This window comes from Protopterus annectens, chromosome 1.part0, assembly GCF_019279795.1.
Source record: "Protopterus annectens isolate FY-2018-M chromosome 1.part0, PAN1.0, whole genome shotgun sequence".
In the NCBI taxonomy this organism is placed as follows: domain Eukaryota; kingdom Metazoa; phylum Chordata; order Ceratodontiformes; family Protopteridae; genus Protopterus; species Protopterus annectens.
The window spans coordinates 1222290843-1222314846 of record NC_056725.1 but is presented as its reverse complement, the minus strand read 5'-3'; the positions used below and the strand labels follow the sequence as shown (position 1 = coordinate 1222314846).

Here is a 24004-nt window from a genome sequence, read left to right as displayed (position 1 = left end):
TATATATATATATATATATCTACAGAGAGAAAAAGAAAGAGAGAGACCTGCACTACTTTACTGGAAGTTCCTTGTAGTATAAAAAGTATGCAAGCCTCCTTTAATATGATGCTTTTATTTTTTTCTATGCCAATGTCTTCATATATGTTAATGTAAATGTAATTTATGTTATTTACAGCATGTGAAAACAATGTACAGCTATTCTATAATTTTGAGTATTAATTTTAATAGTTAGAATGCAAAGCTCTGCAGCTAAGTTTCTCCATAATCATTCTGTTGTGGAATGAGTATTGTCCATTGAAGTGCTTCTGCCATATTCAGCACCCATGGTACTCACAAACTGAAAAATTCCATTCAGTTAGCAAGAAAATTAGAACCAAAATAAACTGCACTTGTCTGCAAAAGCAAGCAAACAAGAGAATAGCAGGTAGGATGCAGAATGACAATTAGAAAATTGTATTAAACATGAGTGTAACTGAAAACAAGTAAAATATGAGCTTTGATGGGAGCTGCCCAAAAAATGAGGTAAGCACTGCATTAATTTTCCATGAATCATGAATGGCATTTAAACTAATAGACATGATTTGGACATTTCTAAGAATACAGATTTTTATATTACACGTGCAGCCCTGCCCTGCACTCAAAGAGAATAATTCTACAATTTGGTGTTGAAAAGTATGTTTTAGAGTGACTGTAAAATCATTCATTTAGATTTTGATGTACACACTATCCCAGCTCTGAGGTGGCATCCTAATATCTGGGACCGTGTTACAGAGAACTGTCATTACTGAACATGCATTTTATTTGCTGAATGTACACTCTTGTATTTGCAAAGGTTCAACAGTCCAGGCCAAGTTTTTTGTGTGTCACTTGTGATACTCCAAGTCATGAAACATGACATGCAGCTGCACATTTTGTTTCATTTGGAGGCTTGATTTTCAACCCCGACTGCACCTTAATGTTCTGTATGAGACTGTATAGGCAATGCACCCCAGCTTTTAAACTGGGTTTTTAAAGTAACCATCCTGAAAATGTACCAACAATGTTTACTTGTCAAATTCATCACCTACATAATAATTTGTAGAATGTAATCTTGTAACTCTGGAAATGTTTAATATTTCCTTAAATCATGTTACAGATGTGATAGTTTTTGTTTCGTAGATTAAGGCCAAAATTACATTTTCAACCCAAATAAAGATTTTGCCGCTGCTCTGCAAAACTATAATTGAAGCAACACCAAACATGATCACGTTTGTCCACGTGGAATGGTTTCCAAATCAATAGTGCATGACAGATCATACTGTTTTCTGGTAAATGACGTCACATGCATTTGTATAAGTGCCATTTGAATTAAATGAAAACGTAGAAGTTGAATAATACCAGAAAATACTTTTCTTAAGGGACAACACTGTCACCAGCCTCGTACAGGGAATATGCCACCCCCCCCCCAGACACACACACTTATTATTGCCAAATCCAAGGTTGTTGCATCTCAAAAGAAGGGAGTTTTCCCATCAAAGTGATCTCTACTGCACAACGTATGAATTAGTCGCGTATACTACAACAAACCACAAAAAACACAATCCATACTTCAGGTCCTGTCTGTGCCATAACTGAGACTATTAATGGGCCATAGGCAAGTTAAAACTTCTGTTTATAATGTCTCAGCAGCTTTAAAAAATATATACGATTGATTACATACAATAAGGAAATTGTCCTGCCTTCTAATCTGATTGCTAATGTTAAACCCATAAAGCTGCTATCCAGAGATCCTCTTATCAAGCAAATATTGTAGTGTGACAGTCTCATTTCTATCTATGTTTTGACCAATAGAGACTTGATCAATAAAGATTAAAACTTATTTGATAAGCAATTAACTCTGGCAAGTTTCAGCATTTGTACCAGAAATCTGTTGTTAGTAATTCTGATTATCATGTGATTGTAACAACTGTACTGTTTTGGATTCAAGTCAGTGCAACTGTTTCTTATTTATTTATTTATTTGAGTGTTTGCTTTTGTATTTTTTTAAGTTAGAAAGTGAACTGCATTCCATTTTCATATAAAATTACATTTTTATCAAGTAATAAATATATTTACTAGTTTAATTATGGAGCTACAACCATAAAAAGAATATGTAACAAAACTAAAAGCATACTGAAAGCCATCAGAATTACAGTCTACTTTGATGCAGACTTTTAAGGCTATTTATTGCTGGACCTGGACTCTGCAAAAGTGCTAGGTTTGATTCTTACCTCGCCATATGCCTAATGTGTAACTCTGAGTAACCCACTTAAACAGGCTTCTATCCATCACCACCCCTGAAAAAAGGCAGTGGATTCAGTGACCTTACAGTATTCTAAAAATAAATACGAGCTATTTGCTAACTCTGCAAACGTTTCCACTGATGTGACACAAAATTAAATGCAGCCACTTGTTTGTCACCCGACTACTTTCTGTTTCCATAAAAATGAAGCATATACTGTATGCAATTGCAATTTTAGCAAGACATAAATATTTCTTTGTGTGGTTTCTACAGCTCACCATGTAGCCACTACTCTATGCTCCCCTGTGCAAAGCCTCTATCCTCATCATGCCCTTATAGTGATAAGATCTTGAGTACTGAACCCAGCAATGTGAGGGCTTGTCAGCCTCCACTGCAGTCATATGAAAATCAATAAATCAAAATCAAATCAAAAGATATTGATAAGCTCATTACAAAACATACTACACAATTATTATAACAACACATACTGAAAACAAACAGAATTAGTTACTAGATCATACAGACCCATATGCAAAGAGTCCAAATTAAGTACAGCCTAGCACATTCATCTGATTATAGTCAGTGCTTTATTTGAGCATTATTCCCTAGATGGTACAAAGATGGCTTTATAGTGACATGTGACCACCAAGAATAATGGTTATACTATGCAATCTACACCCTAATGGCTGTTGTTTGTACCATAATTAATAAGGGGTATAACAAGAAGTCAAACAGGACCTAAAAGTACCATGAATGGTCATCATCTTAATCTTACAAGGTCTGAGGCTCAAGGATGGCATCTAGACAGCCATGTTTCAACTTGTGCTTCCTCTTCTTGTGCAGTAGCCCCCCTTACAGACATATACCTTCCTTTATGCTAATTGTTTACCTTTAGACAACCAGCATGATGAAACCCCAATATATTTTATATGTGACTATTTTACCCTGTGTCTGTACCCTTTTCTTTCATTTTCTTCCTAGCTATTTCAAACTATTCTCTATTATGAAGGCACTTTTCACTTCTACTTCTCTGATAAATATCCACTGTAAGTCAAAGGCTTAATCATGCATATAAAACACACACAGTTCAAAACTATCAGTGATGCCACTATATTATATACCGGTGCCTTCAGTCCTCACTTACATGGGGCTTTATCAAATAAACAAACATTCCACATAAAACCTTATGTAAGAAAAATGACCATCATGCGATCATTTTATAAACCAGTTATCACACTTAGTAATACATAACACTTCACATCTAATAATTCCAAACCTATAGAAAAATAATTGCGATGAAATAACATTAAAATTGATGTCGCTGTTGTAAACTTCTAGACTCCAGTTCTGATGTAATACTAATCATTCCATTCAAATCCAGTGAAATGTGTGCCTCTAATCTCAATTGCCATGTATTTATTTTCTGTATGGGCCTAAATATAACAATAAAGACTTAAAAAGTAAAAAGTAAAATATCATGGGTATTTAGAAGCTATGTAGCTGCTGAAATACTGGCATGTTCATAAGGGGTCATTTACATATATCCCATGGGGCATCCACTGCAGGACGTTTAAGGTATTACAGAGTGAAGATTCTAGTTGGGGCTTTTCTTGCAGTTTTTTATAGAATGATTATCTGTGTGACTTTTTTACCCTTTGGTTTATATATATATATATATATATATATATATATATATATATATATATATCTCAAATTTAAACAAGTAAATGTTGACGTTGCTAATGTCGATAAACAAAAGTCGACAACAAAAACTATAGCACATCATTGTGCATTCTCTGAGATATAACCTCTGAGCACACAATGATAGTTCAGTCTTTTTAGCATAGAGGCAAGTCCCCGTGTACACCTGACACCCACTTTTAATTATATACATATATATATATATATATATATATATATATATATATATATATATATGGGTCTACTTCTTTTGACCTAACTCCCATTTGCCTGACACCCATTTGCCTGAGACCAAATGACTGAAATTTCATTTGCCTGACACTTCATTTGCCCGACACTTCATTTGACTGACAAGTATTATTAGCAAGACAATGGAATATGCCCCCTTCCCCACTGCAGTGCGACCCTGGAGTTAGAATATATAGTTAGGGGGGGTGTGGGGGGCACAGCCCCTCACAATGGGGGGTGTGGGGGTGAAGCCCCCCACTTACTTTTCTTTTACTAAGCAATATTACATCAAAAGTTAACAATATCATATGAAATGAAGTGGGGGGCTTCACCCACCACACCCCCCGTTGTGGGGGGCTGTGCCCCCCCAACTATATATTCTAACTCCAGGGTCACACTACAGTGGGGAAGGGGGCATATTCCATTTTCTTGCTAATAATACTTGTCAGTCAAATGAAGTGTCGGGAAAATGAAGTGTCAGGCAAATGACATTTCAGTCAAATGGGATCAGGTAAATGAGTGTCAGGCAAATGAAAGTTAGGTCAAAAGAAGTAGACCCATATATATATATATATATATATATATATATATATATATATATATATATACACATACACACACACATATATGTATACATCGTATCTCCATGATCACACTATATCTTGGTGGGAAACAGCATATTCCTGAAACCCGAGGATTGTGCAGTCTTGCACATCTGTTTTGTCAGTCAAACTCTGTTGACAAAACAGATGTCTACTTTACAGCCTGATGACCACATTAAGCATTCCTCTGTACATATAGTTTACTATGGGAAGGTTGATCCGGACTCAGTCAAATGATGGAATCAATGACCCACATTGGTGAAAGTGACAATGTCGATTTCCGATTGTTGAAATACAACTCGACTTCGACCTCGGAAAAGACTTTAACATGGGTTGAGATAGACAATGTCGGGTTCAACATTGTCACCATTCGGCCTCCAGACTTCGGCTACAGTGGATTCAACTGAGTCCGCTTCAACTTTCTAATAGTAAAACACACACACACACACACACACACACACACACACACACACACACACACACACACACACACACATACACATATATATATATATATATATATATTTATATATACATTTTTTATGCATCTTGTTTGAAGTACTGAATCCAACTTACTGAAGTCCAAGTTACAGACCACTCTTTCCTGTAGTCCCTTTTGAATGCTGAACAAAAGTGCAATAAAATGCTACTTTAAAACATATTTGCTGAGAAGCTGCACATTCCTACTTACTGTGAGGTGCCTGCCTCCCCTCCCCTAATCTCTGTGTGCACTGCTTCTAATGTCATGGCGTCTTGGAGAACAGGTAAATACATTTATTCCTTTTTCTCTAAGTTAGTGTGACATCAAAGGTACATTTAGAGACTGGGAGTATGCAAGCAACAGTACGGTGGGGGGTGGGAGGGGGCTATGATTCTTCTGCAAATAAGATTTATAGTGACATTCATAGCTTTCAACTTTTCTTTGCCAAACTGTGGTACTACCTCTCACATTGTGGACCAAATGGGCAAAATGTGGAACACTTACAAACAACTTCAACTAGGAAGTTCGCAGTATGGTCAGTAACTGTTCCTTCATACTGAAGTTCTTTTGATGGATTAAAATATCTTAATAATGAAGGCAGGGCTGACCCTTTCACTATGGACCAATGTAACATGTAATTTTAAGACTCAGATGAGGAACATTCCTCATAATGGGGCACAGTTCAGCGATATGGCTACACTATAATTATTTTAGTGTATTGTCCTGGTCTGTAGGACAGCCGTGAGCTCACCATCAGCAGCAGCAGACCTGGGACTATATATCTGACCTCTGTACCATCAAGTAGACTCGTTTCTGGGTCTGCTATAAATAACTGCATCTCATTTAATTGATACATGATTATTCATAGCTAAAACCTCTAAAACCTTGAGAAGTCACTACTCAAAACAGCAACAATCCCAAGGTGGCAAAACACAAAATCTTTTTTTTCCCAAGGAGTAAGCTCACATACCATGAACTATAAACCAAATACAACACTGTACAAACTAGTATTATAGGGAGAAAGTGAGGAAAACACAGCACTCACTTTGTCGCTCTTCTCCAAATTTAACCATTAAGACAAGCCAGTGATCTTTTGGTGACCAAACTGGCCAGTAACAAACAGTAGGGCTTCCAGTTTCTACGTGGCTGCCTTCTGTAACAGTTTCTATTGCAATAAAATTCTAATCTGAAACTATAGACCACAACTTCTATTAGACAACAGGTTGAGCTATATTTTGACATTAAATCTCTTTTTCCTTTTGAAGGAAGACTGGCATCATAATATAACCTTCTGTACAATCGACGGTGAGAAGGTTAATGACAGCAGTTGTCAGTGAATAAAAGCACACCCAAGGGGAATCCCTAAACATAGTACTGGATACCCTTAGCTGGAAATTATTCTGAATGATACAAGATCTAAACCACAAGCTTCTGCTAATCCTAGCTGTTTATTAATACTCATTTGCTTTCAGTTGCAGCTGTTTTATTCCTGAAATGGAAAGATGTACACAGATGGCTTACTGCTGGGCAATATCAAGGTGTCTAAAATAAAGTCTAGGGTAGCATTTGTAATATTCACAACCTCTCACATTGTGGACCAATTAAAAAGATTATTTCAGCTCTGCTGAAAAAAAGTAGTGTATTGAATACTTAAAATGATAATTACATTCAGGTTTATCCAGGTTTTTTGGTATCATTAAGACAATAATCAGTTTTTTTATGTTTCTTGGTATCATCTGTATTTTTCTGTTTTTTTGAAGATGTATTTTAGAAAGAGAATGGAAACAGAACAGTATATATGTAAATGAAACCAAGGCTATGTGAATATTGTCAGAAAAATGTACTGCCATTGATACTATACAAAGGAAAATCTTGCCACCTATTGCATGTGCTGTATCAGCCATGCACTGGCGTTTGTGATTTTCCTACGGGTACCTTTCTATTTGTGTATTACTCCGTGATAATGGAGTACTGCCAATGGATTGATTTAATCTACTTAAGTCATTAATCAAATCACTTTGGTAACTCCTTTTATGCCATCTATCTGGAACATGTATTTAACTTTAAAATACTAGAACTACAATAAATGCAAAAATAAGTTCTATTTGTCAAATATTGGGTTTAAACGAAAATAAATATTGTGCATACATAAAAAGTAGTTCAGATTATTATGGACGCATTGTTTATTCATAGTTGTCATTATGCTCTGACAAAAATTGATATGCATAGTTTCCTTTATATTCTATTTGTCCTAAAATACTTGTTGCATGTAAACTTGATTGATTGTTGTTCTCATATGAGATAGTAAGCTTTGATATCTACTTATTCATTACGTGCTAAGATTTTCTGATACATATACTTCAGTCAACATTTCTTGAGTATAAAGTATTTTGCTAATTACAACATAAAGTTGTAAAATCTTTCACCTCTCCCCAAAACAAAGAAAAAGCACTGAAGGTATCATGCTTAGGACTTAGAAATCTGGGAATGCTTGCTTTCTTTGCCTCTGAAATAATGAAAAACTGGAAGTCAGCATGTTTCTTACCACAGCTCAGCAGCAACAAACCACCAGTGAGAGTGTGGTGACATCTTATGTACATACTGGTTAAAGAAAACATTGAAGCAGTCAGAATATATTTTGCATCTTGTAAGAAGTTTTCTAAAACTGAGTAAAGGATATACTAATGCACAATTTATGTCTGTGCATATCTATAATCATTAGAAATCGACACAGACTTTATAGCCATGTAAGTTTAGTTAACTGGGGATTCTGGTTTCTGGTTTCTTTCTATTGTTACAGTCATGTTACTATATTTTATGTGAGAAACACTGATAGAGCAGTCTGTAAAACGGCATTACAACATGTAAAGGGTATTAATAAGTACATTAACTAAACACATGTCTTCCCTGAAATGATTTTGCAATGCAATTAACAAGACCACCTTAAGTTTGGTTTCAGTTATAGCAATTCAGTTGTGCCAGTACCATAGATGAAGATATAATGATTTCTGTGCATATGTGTGATTTTACAATGTTCCATTTAGTGTCTTTGGTACAATAATGACTGTTGTTTTATTTTATGTATACGCCGAAGCATGTGGTTCTATAATATGACTGAAAATACAGATTACACTCAAGTGACATTTGGGTTTCTATATCTATATGTGCAGTAGACTGCCTCTTAACCGGCCTTCAAATTTCTGCTGTAGCCGTAGCAACAGACAGCAGAGAAGAACAACACTTCTGCCTCCTCTGGGCACTTTGGAATGTCTTGGCTTATTCTTTTAATTTTAAAATGTTAAAATATTGATAAAAAAACAAACTTGTAGTTTTTATTTTATATATTGCAAGTTTGTTTTTATTTCACTATTTTAACATTTTAAGATTAAAATGATAAGCCGAGATATTCTGAAATGCCAGGTTAAAACAAGACCAGATAAGAGTAACTTACCTGTATTTAATGACTGCATCAACTAATGCAACAACCAACCCAGTGATCAGTAGATGAAGTAACCAATTCCACTGTCCCTCAACCCTGTTAATTCATATTATTGACCTCCACTAAATGCCTCTAACCCTCAGACCACTGTTATGAACTTTCAGCTTCAAACTTACGATCATTAACATACAGTGGTCACTGGGAGTTGCCCAGGCAAACTGGCCCTTGTTTCTTTATTGACATGCTTCTGTAAGCAAACTTCTTAAACCTTACTTAGCATAGATCCACACACTCATGACCTCCACATACTATCAAACACATCACTAATATAATTACAAGCCATGTCTTAAAACTGAAACTTTGACCTCCAAGACTTCCCCTCTCTTGTTTGTGTTCACTTCCAACTAGTAAATATTTACATACATCATATATACAGAATTTATAACCTATAAATGCTATTTTGTATGCTTTTGTGATTAACCAGTAATTCATTTATCCAGCCTAAGGTCATGTCCCAGCTAGACTGGATAAGAGGGAGTCCACTGTATATCTTTATCTAAATCTATATCTATATATTTATCTATATCTATATCTATATATATATCTATATCTATATCTGTATCTATATCTATATCTATATCTATATCTATATCTGTATCTATATCTATATATATATCTATATCTATATCTATATCTATATCTATATCTATATCTATATCTATATCTATATCTGTATCTATATCTGTATCTGTATCTATATCTATATCTGTATCTGTATCTGTATCTGTATCTATATTTATATCTGTATCTGTATCTCTATCTATATCTGTATCTGTATCTCTATATTTATCTGTATCTGTATCTGTATCTATATCTATATCTATATCTATATCTGTATCTATATCTGTATCTATATCTGTATCTGTATCTGTATCTGTATCTATATCTATATCTGTATCTGTATCTGTATCTATATCTATATCTATATCTATATCTGTATCTGTATCTGTATCTATATCTATATCTGTATCTATATCTGTATCTGTATCTGTATATGTATCTATATCTATATCTGTATCTATATCTGTATCTGTATCTGTATCTGTATCTATATCTGTATCTATATCTATATCTATATCTATGTCTATGTCTATATCTATATCTATATCTATATCTGTATCTGTATCTATATCTGTATCTGTATCTGTATCTGTATCTGTATCTGTATCTATATCTATATCTGTATCTGTATCTGTATCTGTATCTGTATCTGTATCTGTATCTATATCTATATCTGTATCTGTATCTGTATCTGTATCTATATCTATGTCTGTATCTGTATCTGTATCTATATCTGTATCTATATCTGTATCTGTATCTGTATCTGTATCTGTATCTGTATCTATATCTATGTCTATATCTGTATCTGTATCTGTATCTGTATCTGTATCTGTATCTGTATCTGTATCTGTATCTATATCTATATCTGTATCTGTATCTGTATCTGTATCTATATCTGTATCTGTATCTGTATCTGTATCTGTATCTGTATCTATATCTATGTCTATATCTATATCTGTATCTGTATCTGTATCTGTATCTGTATCTGTATCTGTATCTGTATCTGTATCTATATCTATGTCTATATCTATATCTGTATCTGTATCTATATCTGTATCTGTATCTGTATCTGTATCTATATTGGTGTACCTAAAATGACTGAAACAACATAAGATTAACAGTAAAGGACTGACAGAAAAATACTTAAAAATAATAAGACTGACTGAAAAACAGTGCAATATAAAATACTTACAAAAGTAAACATATACTAGTGAGGGGTTTATGCTCTTTCCTCACTGCTGTGCGACCTCAAAGATGGTATATATAATTAGCATGGGGTGTGGGAGTGCAACCTGTCACATTGGGAGTGCAGGAGGGCTTACCCCCTTCAAAAACATTGAAAAATGTTTCAGTGTTGTCACATTTTTCAGTGGTTATCTATGTGGTTGGATGTTGTCACATTTTTCAATGTTTTTGCAGTGGTGCTAAGTCCTCTCTGCCCCCCCCCCCCAGTCTTTTTGCTTTCCATCTTATGTTGTTTCAGTCTTTTAAGTACATTCACATTGTGTGTGTGTGTGTGTGTGTGTGTGTGTGTGTGTGTGTGTGTGTGTGTGTGTGTGTGCTAATGAAGTTGAGAGGTATGAGTCAAAGTAATGAGATGATTTATCTGTAGTATAAAACAAATAACTAGTTAAAATATAAGAAAGGACAGCTATTTCTCATTCTTGTAGTCACTCAGGTATGCAATGTAACTTTTCCAAAATATGGGATATCAGAAAAATTAGGATAGGTCCTTTGTATTCCTTCCTAAGCCTTCCCTATTCAGTAACATGCATACTCAGCAAAGTCTGTTAAAAAAGTTAGACAAACAAATATTCTCATGTCTGTGTTCTCTGTTGTGAGGAAGGGTCCTAAATCATTCTGAACATTTCAGCAAATTGCATGTAGCAACCTATGTAAATGAAGCCAGAGAATCTGAGAATCATGGTACGTCAGTTTTTTTATACATTTCCATCAATGCAGTGTTCTGTGAATCTCATGTGGCTATATCTCTGTGTAATTCACTCAGCTCTGTAGCTAGAAGATCAGCAGCTTGTAGGTTCTATTCCCACAATGGGTACATATATTCACTTTCCCTTAGTGACAGTACAGTGCACTCATGAAGTGTTTTCCTTCAGATATTTTAAAGTGGAGATTCCTTATATTTGAGTTTGTAGTAGCTCTGGTAGGTGTAAAAGATCAAAAGCACATTGAAATAGTAAGAGAATTTCCATGATATCCTGGTCAAATTTTACTAATCTATATGAATACCAGTTTTAGTATCCCCTGAAAAAAGGTTGAACTAACCTGTTTAAGAAAAGGTAATAAATAAATAACAGAATAGAAACACTTATCTCTAAAACAGTTGCTTAATCATACACTGCTAATTATCTCTTTCTTGAATGCTTTTTAAATGGAAATACCATTAGAAATCTAAGAACTCTTGTAAAAATGTAACGGAAATCTGAGTCAGCTCTTTGCAACCACAGGAATTTGAGGAATGGGTCTAAAATTCACAGTAGGCAAAGACTGTGAAAACACTAGGCTCCACTTTTAGAGCATGACTCCCAGTCTTATGTAATATCCTGCTACTGACTGAGTGACTGAGGAGTACCCGCACCTGCCTTCTGAAGCAGCCTATATGTAAACATAGTACTTAAGGAGAATCCCTGGGCCTTTAGGGAGAAGGATAGAATGTCTCTGGTGATCCTAAACCACATACAGTATACACTGCAGGACCCCGCAGTCCTTAACTACTTCTGTAGCAAGATCCCAATTCAGTTTATATTTCCAAATGGCAGATTGATAGTATTAGTATACAGTAAATGCACACACTGTAAGGAACAGCCTCCAGGTACTGACTTCATGAAACCCATTAAGCTCTCCAGTCATGCATTTAAAATTTGGCTTTGTATACCAGCTTGAATGTAACTCATATTATACCTGTGCTGGATTCAGTGACTGGCTTTCAGAGGCAGGTAACAGAAATTTTTCTTAGAGTGAAAAAGATACCAAGTGTCTCTCCTCTATTCTGTTTATTAAATATGTTTGTAGATTTTTTTTAACTTTTTGCCTCCTGCAACGGACCATCAGTGGATCCCAATGCATCTTCTTTTTTACAGGTCTCTACTATATGTTCAAAGTTTGAAAACTTTGAACGTTAAATAATCAAATTTAAATATTTGAAGTTTAAAACATCGAACATATAATTAAAAAAAAAAAGCAAACAAACAGAATTTACCTGACTAGTGTAGGCAGGGAGCAAGCCCCCCTGCACCCCCCATGTGGGGGGCTGTGCCCGCCACACACCCCACTCTTTAAATATACCTTACAGCACTGTAGTGCGGTCTCAGAGTTGGTATATTTAAAGAGCGGGGGTGCAGGTGGGCTTGCCCCCTTGCCTACAGCCATTAGTTTTGGGTTTGGGTATTTTTTTCTTTACATATATTCAAAGTTTTATAACTTTGAACATTTAAATTAGATATTTTAATGTTCGAAGTTATAAAACTTCGACCATATGATATACACCCTTTTTTACTGGGTCTGCCCAAAACTGTAGCTAGTTCATCTGATGCCTTATTCTGTTTCCCTGTACAGTTTCCCCAAGTGTCTTTCCTCCAAATTTGAACTGAGAAATAAAAAGAAAAAAAAAGTGTACTCAGTCATGACCACAAATGCAGTATCAGCACTGACCTGTGAAATCCCCTGGTAGTGTCGGACATCAGTGCCTGCACTGCACTTGCACTGATTGTGCACCCTGACAGTTTGCTCATTGGTCAGCTGCCCTATCATGCCAGTCTAGTCATGGCTCTGGGTTTACATACATCTCCTGACCGCCCTCAGAATGAACTGTGATCTTGGGATGGAGCAGGACATCAATATGCCCTAGTCTGCTTCATACTGCTGCCAGAACAGTTTTTCTAACTTTATTCCCTGCCCCCCTTGGGTGCACCTCCAACACCCAGTGGGTAGAGTATATAATAAGCTGACTGCGCTGATCCACTTCTCACTTCCATAAGGAGCTGACATGAGCAAGCAGCCCCTACCATCCTCAGGAAATGCTTTGCAGTTGGTTCCCCCGGCTGTGCCAGGTAAATCTCATTGCATTGTGCGCCACATGCATATGCACCTAGCTCCTTCACCTCCTTTTTTGCCAACCCTTAGATGTCTGGGCTGAGGCTGAAATAGGTCCATTTGGATCAGTGATCTACCCTGGTTACCAAATTGAATAAATAAATAAAATGTCCAAGCTGCTAAATGAACCTGGGTTTCCTGTGTCATGTTTAGGCTTTCTCCCTGTATTACATGTTGTTGGATATATTTGTAGATTTAATTCTCTTTTAACTTAACTCTGTTGTTTGTCAAGGTTAGGAAGATACAGCAAACACAAGGGGTGAGGAATAAATTGGTGAGCCATTACAGGAAGAAGACAGTGAGTTATCAGTGCCCGGGTTCTAGTCAACAAGCTGACAAGTGGTGCGGTAGGAAGGAGAATCATAGCAAATGACCAATGGGAATACATAGTGAGAGATGAACACGTTTTTCAGCATGCCAGCATCAGTAAACAATGCACCATTTTTGATTTGGAGATAAAGGAAGCATTTGCTGGCCAGTGCAGGTCCCAGCATGGATCCCTGTGATATTTCACTGGTTACTGTCAGAACTATTCTTTATGGGGAGGGTAACTCATGAAGACTCAAACAACTGTAGGCCTAGTGGCGTACTTTCCATTTCAAGGAAATAATGAAAGCCATACTATTAAATATGCTAAGAGGTGATTTATGTAAGAAAAGAGTCACTAACATCTATCAATATGTATACATGACAAAATGTCCCATAACATCTTGCAACCATTTCTTATACGACTAGATTATAACAGCTATTGAATGATAGCAGCTGTAATATATATCTACTGACTTCAATTTAACACTTGACAGAGAGCATTATAGGCTGTTGGTAGATAAGTTATGTTAAATAGGTCTTTCTACAAATTTGGTGAGCTGGGTCAGTCAATCAATCATTTAGTGACACATTCTAGCAAACAGAAAAAAGAGAATGCTTAGGAAAAAAATTGGCTAAGGATGAAGCATATTACTGGGGAGATGTCTTAGGGGTCACCTGTTTAACATTTATATGTTAGATATCCACATACTTTCAGGCATATTTTACTGCTTCTGTGCTGATGACTTAAAGTTAGACAAATATATAACAAATAACACAGACACAGCACATTTGCAAAATTATGTGTCTGATCTCTGCAAAGGGAGGAAGAAAAGTACATAGCGTTAAATATTGATAGGACCAAACATATACATTTTGGTAAGCTATCAAATGCTAGCAAATATAGCATTAAAGGAAGGGAGATCAAAAACATTATACTCTAAATATTCTACTAGGTGGTGGACAACAAACTAAGTTGTGACAGTCAGTTTGACAAAGTCATTAAAGAATGTAGTACAATTACTGGATCCATAAGGAAATGTTTAAAATCTAAGGATGATAAATTGTTAATAATGTTTTATAGAACATTAATAACAAATAAAAATTGAATGGAACAGTCAATTATGGTATCCTATTACTAAGCCAAAAGGCAGAATTGGAGAAAGTACAACAGAAATTTACCCAGTTAAAGAATAATAAGAACATATTGTCAAATGAAGACAGACTAAGAAAGTGTGGCATATTTTATACAAGTTACAGAAAACAAAGGGGGATCTAATGCAGGTATTTAAAATATTTAAAGTTCATTTCATGAGTATGTGTTGGAGTGAGGAAAAGTGACCTGATGCCTGATGCATTTAACTTGATATGTGCAAATCATACAAAAAAAATACAATTAAAATTGTTTATATAAGAGTAATTGATGAATGGAACACTCTGTCCAACAACCTGTAACAACCTGTGAAAATTTACATTCTTTAAAGATGATTTGAACAGTTTCTACAGAACCCCTTCCATAGGTTTTTTTAGACTGGTTGAAAGAGCACCAGCTTGTACCTGCATGTGATTGTATTGCATTGTATTGTACTGCATTTCACTGTATTGTATTAGATTGCATTGTATTACACTGTATTGTACTGTATTGTATATATTGTAGTACTCACATGAAGCTGCTCACCACTGTTAAACTAAAGATGCCATGCTTATAAATAGTAGTCGCAAACCTTACCACTACACCATTGTTATCACTAAATCCATTGTTAAACTAAAGATGCCATGCTTATAAATAGTAGTCCCAAACCTTACCACTACACCATTATCACTACACCATTGTTAAACTAAAGATGCCATGCTTATAAATAGTAGCCCCAAACCTTACCACTACACCATTGCTATCACTACACCAGATGCCATGCTTATAAATAGTAGTCCCAAACCTTCACTCCCTCTTCTGGTAGTGATCCTCATTACAGCAAATGGCCAAGAATAATATCCTGCATGATGTACTTCAATGGAACTTTTAACTAAAACAGGAAGCTTATAAAGTTTACAATTTAAACATAATTTCTAATCATTTGTGTTTCTACAATCACATAATTTTCAGTTCTCTTTAACATTTTGTGATATTTATCATTACACAGAGTCAACAACAAAAATGTATTTATTTGTTTCTTTGTGAATTAGTTTACAGATAAGTGAACATGGCAACTGAACATTTTGACTGTTATTACTGCAAGGAGAATCTTCTCGGCAGCAAATATGTCTTGAGAGAGGACAACCCATACTGTGTCAAATGTTACAACACTCTCTTTGCCAACAACTGTGAAGACTGCAAGAAACCCATTGGTTGTGATTTCAAGGTAGGAATTTTACTTTCATGTTGAGTAAAAGTTTTGACTCTTACTTTCAATGTACTGAAGAAATGAACTATTCTTTTTCCATGACAATAGAATATTATCATGCAGGTTATCTGATAACCTACATACCTTTCAACCGTACTGAATTCCTTGGCATTTACCGGTTTGGAGGTCCAAATAATGGGATGCCACGAGCTACTGTGTGGACCCCCTTAATTCCCGAATTTCCTGTCTTATTTTGAATGTCTTTTGGCCTTTTTTTTTTTTGCTGATGTCATCGCTTGCAGAGGTGTGTGTGATGACATCAGCATTGTGACCAGTCTGCCAGCCTGTCAGAATTTGGCTGAGGGCTGAGTCAGAGTGGGTTTGCTTATGTTTATAGACGTATGTGAGCAGTTCATACACACTTGAGTCACGTCTTGCACACTGGCTGCAGCAGCTGTCCGAATACAGAATCAGATCATCCCAGCATTCATCCAGTCAGTGTAAAGTCTCAGAGTCTGTTAGAGTGGCAGACACAGACACGGTGTTTTTTGTTTTAAATTAAAATAATCTACGCTCCAGTCCAGCTAATATTTATTCAGTTTGGAAGTTAGAAGAACTTAGGCAGGCAGGAAGCAACCCTGTCCCCAAGAAGCAGAGCTGTGCAGCAGTGAATAGATGGTCAACGGTCATCTCATCATGAAGAAATATATTACTTCTTCCACCAGCTCCTCCTCCACCTGCAACAGGTAAAATAAAAATAAAGAAGGCATAAAGAAAATTGTTTTGAGTCATAGACTCTTAATAAGAAGTAAGAACTTAACTTATTATGAATTATGTCGTGATCAGAGCTGTCAGTGCTGTTTTGCAAATGTGTTACGTCATGTTTGCCAAGAATTCTTTGGAAGGTATGTTTTATATCTCTAAACCGATGCTGAATAGACTGCTTTATAACCATCAGTAGTCTTTTGTTGTCCCCAAGTAACTGGCCTTTGCTTTTTATTTTTTAAACCGTTTATTAAATGACAGAAAAAAATGCAAAGTATATGCCTGCATTAACAGGAAGATGACTCAAATATACATCCTGATAATAACCAATAACATATGAGTATAATGTGAACAAACAGACAAATTATCATCCATTGATGAATTCACACAAACTTTTGAAACCATTGCCTGACCTAAATATTCTGCAACCTAAGTAATGGTATGAATGAAACTTGATAATCAGCAACAATTTAAACCGTGACATTTTGTCATCTCTTAGGATATGAAAAGATAAACGTACCGATATTCATTCCACTTTTCCAGGTCCAACTTTGAGTATGTCCAGGCTTTATGCTTATAACTCAGTCTTTGCATAGTCCACAACCACTCAGAGAATATTTTTTCCAGTGTAAAAACTAACTCAAAAGGAATGTAGGTGCAACTATTCTTATCCAAAATAATTCAGTTGTATCCAGTTGCAGATTGGTTTTAACTATATCAGACAAACAAAACTTGTAATTTTCCCTGCCTGGTAGCTCTAGTATGTGATCCCATTCCATAAATTGTATAAGAGTGCAACATATGTGCTGAACAACTCGGCATGCTCATACCACACGAAATTAATGTGCATTCTCTTGGTGACAGTGCCAATATGTACTACTTTTGCAAAACTCTCCAGTACAAAGCTGTATAGCTGCCTAATGCAATAAGAATAACACTTTAGCTATGGCTTATCATGCCATGGATGTCCAGGCCTCACTATGTAACCTTTGGCAGCAGGTGACACATTCATCTAAAGCCAATGGGCTATCAAGCAAGATATTCCATGTTAAGATCATGTCTGCCATCACAGTTCCAGATTTGCCTGATGCCAGGCTTTATAACCCTACTGGACTCCTGATTCAACAAGTCCTGTAGTCAACTGTTATAGCATTATTCACCAAAAATCTTAGTTCTAGCCAGGCAAGTTAATATAGCTTTCAGCTGCAAATAAAGCCACCAATAAGCCTATGGGAGATTCATTTTGACCTCCTCCAAAGGAAAGACCAGGAGGTTGTGAAAATCCCATATGTTTCTAACATAAACTATTCCCACCCTGAGCCAATCTTATCAACATATGGAAAGTTTTTCAAATTGAACAAAGAGGTCGTTCCATATACTTGCAAAAGGGGAGATGAACCTAGCCTTCCTGCCATTTCTAGCAACCGAAATATTGAACAAATGATCTGCACCTCCAAGGTCCTATGTTTTGCAGAAGGGCATAGGCAATGCTCTGTATGGGGATTTCATCCTAAGTCACACTTCCATGTTAAACCAGGGTGGCTTGCAAGATTGGTTGACTCTTATATAGATATACATCACACCTAAAGTGGCTAATCTGTGCCCATATATGTAGGAGACATCAAACTCTCCCATGAAAGTTATTATGTTGAGCTTTTTCCTTCTCATTCTGGGGACCTTACCATTTTACAAAAGATCCAAAATAAGTATCTGTATCTTGTCTTTCCTGGAGGGAAAAATGCAGCCTGGTGAAGATGCCTTGGTATGAGCAATACCTTGGGAAGGAACCACATTTTAATCAACTGCATTCTACTAAGAAATGGTAAGTACACATTCCTCCAGCCCTCAAACGTACCCTTTGACTCCTCCAATACTGGTTGGAGGTTGTCTGATACCAAGATGTCTGTTGCCAAAGACAATTTCACCCCTAAATATGTACAGTAAGTTTTAACCTGGCAGAGTATGCTGCTTAAACAGTGACATAAGTGAAGAGATCCTGGAGTGGGGGGGGGGGGTAAAGAACTGTCTTTTCCTTATTCACCCTTCACCCCATGATCATGGCCAGACTATCCAGAACTTTTAACACTCATGTAAATTGTGTATATGTGTGGGGTGTGTGTGTGTACACTGAGTCAAAGGATGTAGTCAGCCACGAACAATGTAGACAAATCCAAATAGATGGAGCCATACCTCATTCTACAGTCATGTGGCACTGTTGCAAGGTGTATGTCGACCAACGACACTGTAAAAATGAATAATAGCAGGAGGCAGAGAAGACCACCCTGTCTGGTACCTCTTAGATCTAGTCCTGCAGATAGAATCCCATTCATTTATAATTACCCTGTTGGTACCTCTTAGCTCTAGTCCTGCAGATAGAATCCCATTAATTTATAGTTACCCTGTCTGGTACCTCTTAGATCTAGTCCTGCAGATAGAATCCCATTCATTCATAGTTACCCTGTTGGTACCTCTTAGCTCTAGTCCTGCAGATAGAATCCCATTCATTTATAGTTACCCTGTCTGGTACCTCTTAGGTCTATTCCTGCAGATAGAATCCCATTCATTCATAGTTATCATGTCTGGTACCTCTTAAATCTATTCCTGCAGATAGAATCCCATTCATGCATAGTTACCCTGTCTGGTACCACTTAGATCTATTCCTGCAGATAGAATCCCATTCATGCATAGTTACCCTGTCTGGTCCCTCTTAGATCTAGTCCTTCAGATACAATTCCATTCATTCATAGTTATGCAGTACGATTTGTGAAAAGCATTTGACACCACAATTCAAACTCTTGGGGATAATTATAATGAACCAATGTTTGTCAAATAAAAAACGTTTAATGGAATCAAATGCCTTGCAAAAGTCATTTATTAGTGCCCATATGGGCAGATCAAGCCCTTGACAAAGAGTCTGATTATAGAGCCAGAGTTGTACAGTGTCTGCTCCCCCTTACCTTCCTTTGAAAAATCCCAAATGATTCTGTTTGAGTATGAATGGGATAACCTTCTCCAGCATTTGGGCCAGCACATTAGCAAAGATATTGAGGTCAGTGCCAAGCAGAAATATTGGTCAGTAATTAATTGCCTCCACCAGTTCTTAAGGTAACAGCAATTTTTACTTGGATTGTCATGCATTATATGCCACTTTTATGATAGCTGAAAGCAAGGAACTGATCATAAGTAGGGCAGTGCTGTCTTTTGTTAATGTGACATACGCAGATGTTGTATTTGTGCAGGATGTATGAGAGGAATGAGTAGTACCCTGCTATCAGAGAAACGGATGGAGCTCAGCCAATAAAACAATTACGTTTAACAATGACAACAGAAAGTAGAGAGAATAAAGATACAAGTAAGAATGAGCAAGTTTCATAGCATTCAGCTTTGGTAGGAGACTTCTGAGGTTGGAAGAGCAATTGTTAAGCCACAGCTGCACCCGCAGTTAATTTTATTTTTATAAAAGAAAATTGTATTTTAGTTTTGCACAAGTTCAGATATTAATATAAATAAAACACTATCGTTATTTTTTCTTATTTTGTGTTTCATGATCATATTTTGGTTGTCTGATCTTCAGTTTGTGTTTAAAAATTGGTATCCCACGATTCCACTGGAGTGGGTGGGGCAACACAATTATATATGTAAATTTTATGTTAATCAGCACACAGATTTGTACCTATTTGTCTTAGGCCTTTGTCCAGATTTTTGATGTTTACAGGTTGAGAGGTATGCCTAAGGATGCATCTATTGTCATGCAACCAAGAATAAGTACTCAAAAGAAGAGTTAGTAAAGGGATAACTTTGACCATATTTAATGAGTATTAAGAATATTATATAACACAGTCAAGCCATGGTGGTACAGCAGTAGAGTTGTTGCCTCACAGCAAGAGGTTCTCCTGTTCGATTCTTGTGTGGAGTCTGCATGTCCTCCCCGCAGTCGAGTGGCATCCAAAAGACATACATGAATGGGCGTGCCTTCGCTGAATGTTGGGATTGGGCTGGCAACCTGGCACCATAAAAATCTACTGCCAATCATTAGCGGTCCGGAGTTCCGCTGTGGTGACCCCTAACCGGGAAAAGCCGAAAAGACAAACAAGAATATTGTACAACATAAAGAAGAAAAATTCAACATGGGTGGATGAGATGGTTAAAATAGGAGGTAAGGCAAAGAAGAAGGATACAAAAATGAAAGAAAAGGGAGGAGATAAGGAAGGCTTTGAGAAAGCAAAGAAGAAGATGACACAGGGAATAAGGATGAGAAAGGTAAAAGTGGAAATCTGTCTGGTGGAGAGAGCAAATACGTGTCCTAAGAAACAGTTCAAATAAAGGTAAGAAGAAAATGCTACATTTTGGAGTGAAGGTTCAAAATGAAGGAGAAGGGGATGAAACAATTTGAAAGTGGAGGTCTTACAAGGGTGGACACGAGAAGCCAAGATTAATCAGCACGTCTTCATGACCTTCATGAAACAGAAACAAAGGATAGCATTGGAATGGGAAGGTGCATGGAGAACTGAAAAGGAAATATTGATAGATGAAGGTAGCATGTGTGAGAGAGCGCGAGAGAGAGAAAGAATAGTGGGGTCCAAAGGGGACTAATGTGAGGTAAATTGCAGAATCATGTCAACTGCATCCAAAGGTAATGAAAGGAATATTGGAAGAAGTCATGGTATCTCAAATTCCCAGCAAAACTGTTTAGAATAACTTTAAGAAAATGTTAAGCATTAAATGAATTGAAGAATAGTCACAGCTGTGCCACTATATAAGAGGTTTGTTAAAATAACAGCAGGCAGACTACAGGATAGTCATTGTAATATCCATTCCTGTCCAAGTAATATGGATGACAGTGTGTACCAGACTAGAAGGCTTTAGCTTCCTGTGAACTGCATGGCAGGTATCAGAAGAAGTCCACCACAAGAAAGCATGCCAGGCAAACCTGAACCAGGTTTGTGCCCAAATGACATTGTCAGCAGAGCTTGAGAATCCAGCTAATGCAGCATAGTTTGACAGCACAGTCTTTGATAAGATTGCCTGAGAAGATGCATTTCTACATGAAGTGGTTACGGATACAGATAGGGAAAACAATGATGTCTAGGGCAGAAGACTGGCTAAGACACTGAAAATAATGAATAATAATGAGTTAAGAATTGTCAAAAATAGAAGAGTAATTAAATGAGAAGCCTTAGAGACCAGAGTTCATTCCAGTTTTATTCATTTTATTTCTACTGGATGTCTCAAAGGTGTAATCTACAGGGGAATCAAATTGTTTTAAACAAGAAGGCTCCATACCTGATTTTCATGAAAATTAATTGATTAGTGTGGCAAATGAAGTCCTAACCCTAAGTACATAAAATCATCGAGAAGGAAGAATATAAAGTAAAAGAAACAGCACTGATAACAGAAAGTATATGCAAAGAATCTCTGCAAATGTTAAACTTCCTGTAGTTGCTACAGATGTGGATACTCACTGTTTATGGTCGGAAATGATAAAATGATGTCTAAATTCAAACGTACTACATTACTGCTGTAAACATAACAGCAGACAACAGACTAACAGCATTGCATTATAGAACATTTAATCAGTGGCAAAAGGTGACATCTAGTCTTCCTTTTCAACTCCTTAACATTCTACTTCCTCTCCCACCCCCCCCCCCATTTTTTTTTGTCTAACAGTTCCCTAGCCTCTTAAATGTCCATATGGATTTCCTTTCCACCACCCATTCTGAGAATCCATTCAATGTGAATACAGCCCTCACTGTTAAAAATAATTTTTGGATTGCCAGGGAGAAATTAGTCTCCACAATCAATTGCCTCTGTGTCCTTCTTCTCCTGCTGTCCTTTCTGTTCACAAGGATGCCTTTGCATCATTTTGACAGGATTTTGTGCACCAGTATCATGCTCCCCTTGTCTCTAATATTGTCAGATGAAAACAGCCTGAGCTTCTTTAGTATCTGCACATATTCCTTCCCCTTCAGCTCATAGATCTTTGTAGCAGCCTTCCTCTGAATTCTTTCCAGCAGCTTGATTTTCATCTCCTTAAACGACCTAACAAACAACATGAAGTACTCAAAGTGTGGTCTTACCAAGACCTTGTAGAATGGAAACATAATCTCTTTGCTCCTGGAATATATTCCCCTGAGGATACACCACATCATTGTGTTTGCTGCTACAACTGTCCCTCTCACTTTGCTCATAATGGCCTTGTCCAAGTGTTATCAGTACCCCCTAAATCCTTTACCTGTCCTACTGCCATCAGGTCCACTCCTCTTAGCTGATACTTTACACTATGGTTGCTGTGGCCAAAGTACAGGACTTTGCACTTTTTTGGACTAATCTCAACTGCCACATTTTTCCTATTTGAACAGCCTTTACAAATCCTTCAGTAGACTCACCTCCAATCTACCACTGTTACACCTATCTTCATGCCATCAGCAAAGTTTTGCATTCCTTCGGATATGCCTGAGACAAAGTAAGCAGCCAATACAGCAACATATGCAGATGTACAGAACAGTCATAAATGTATCAATTCAGAAAAAGGACACAGAAGAGTAGGAAGAACAGAATGTGACTGAGTGCTCTGATTAGTGGGCAACCCCTTTGTTTGTGGTTATTGATCAAACTGGAGAGCATGCAGGCACAGAGTAGTTGAAGCAGTCATTATTATATAGTGCTAACTACGTGATACAGATGAGGTAATTATCCAAACTGTGAAATGTGTGCAGCAAGAGGCAAAGTATGTTAGCTATGCAAAAAAATGAACCAGTTTTCAAACATCTACATGACAGCAGAAAAGTATATGCAAGACAATAAAATTCAAAACAGGCTTTTATACTTTATACATGAAAAGCAGAAAGTTTAGAGAATAAGACCTAAACAAAGTAGGATTCCAAGATGGCCACCAGATAGGAAGCACACTTCTTAGTCAGCTGCTGACAAAAATCTACAATCTAACCCAATTTGGTCTCCAACACTTCTGCTAATCCATCAAAAAACAAAGAATACTGCAATATGCTAGATACTAAAGCATCTTTTCAGCAGATTTGTAAAAATATACATAATTTTATATACTTATCTGCAATATCAACATGTCCTGATTGGGGAATTTATGCAAGCAGTTCAGGCCTCATCAATAAACTGCAGGAATCTACG

At 36.6% G+C, this 24004-nt stretch overlaps 1 protein-coding gene across 1 annotated transcript in view; it reads left to right on the top strand.

Annotated features, from left to right (window-relative positions):
• FHL5 (four and a half LIM domains 5) overlaps nt 1–24004 on the top strand; it is a 73949-nt gene that overhangs the window by 9230 nt on the left and 40715 nt on the right. The window contains exon 2 of the mRNA XM_044065752.1: nt 15939–16114. Coding sequence (XP_043921687.1) covers nt 15956–16114 — 159 coding nt within the window. The 5' untranslated portion in view covers nt 15939–15955. The remainder of the gene's footprint in view (nt 1–15938; nt 16115–24004) is intronic.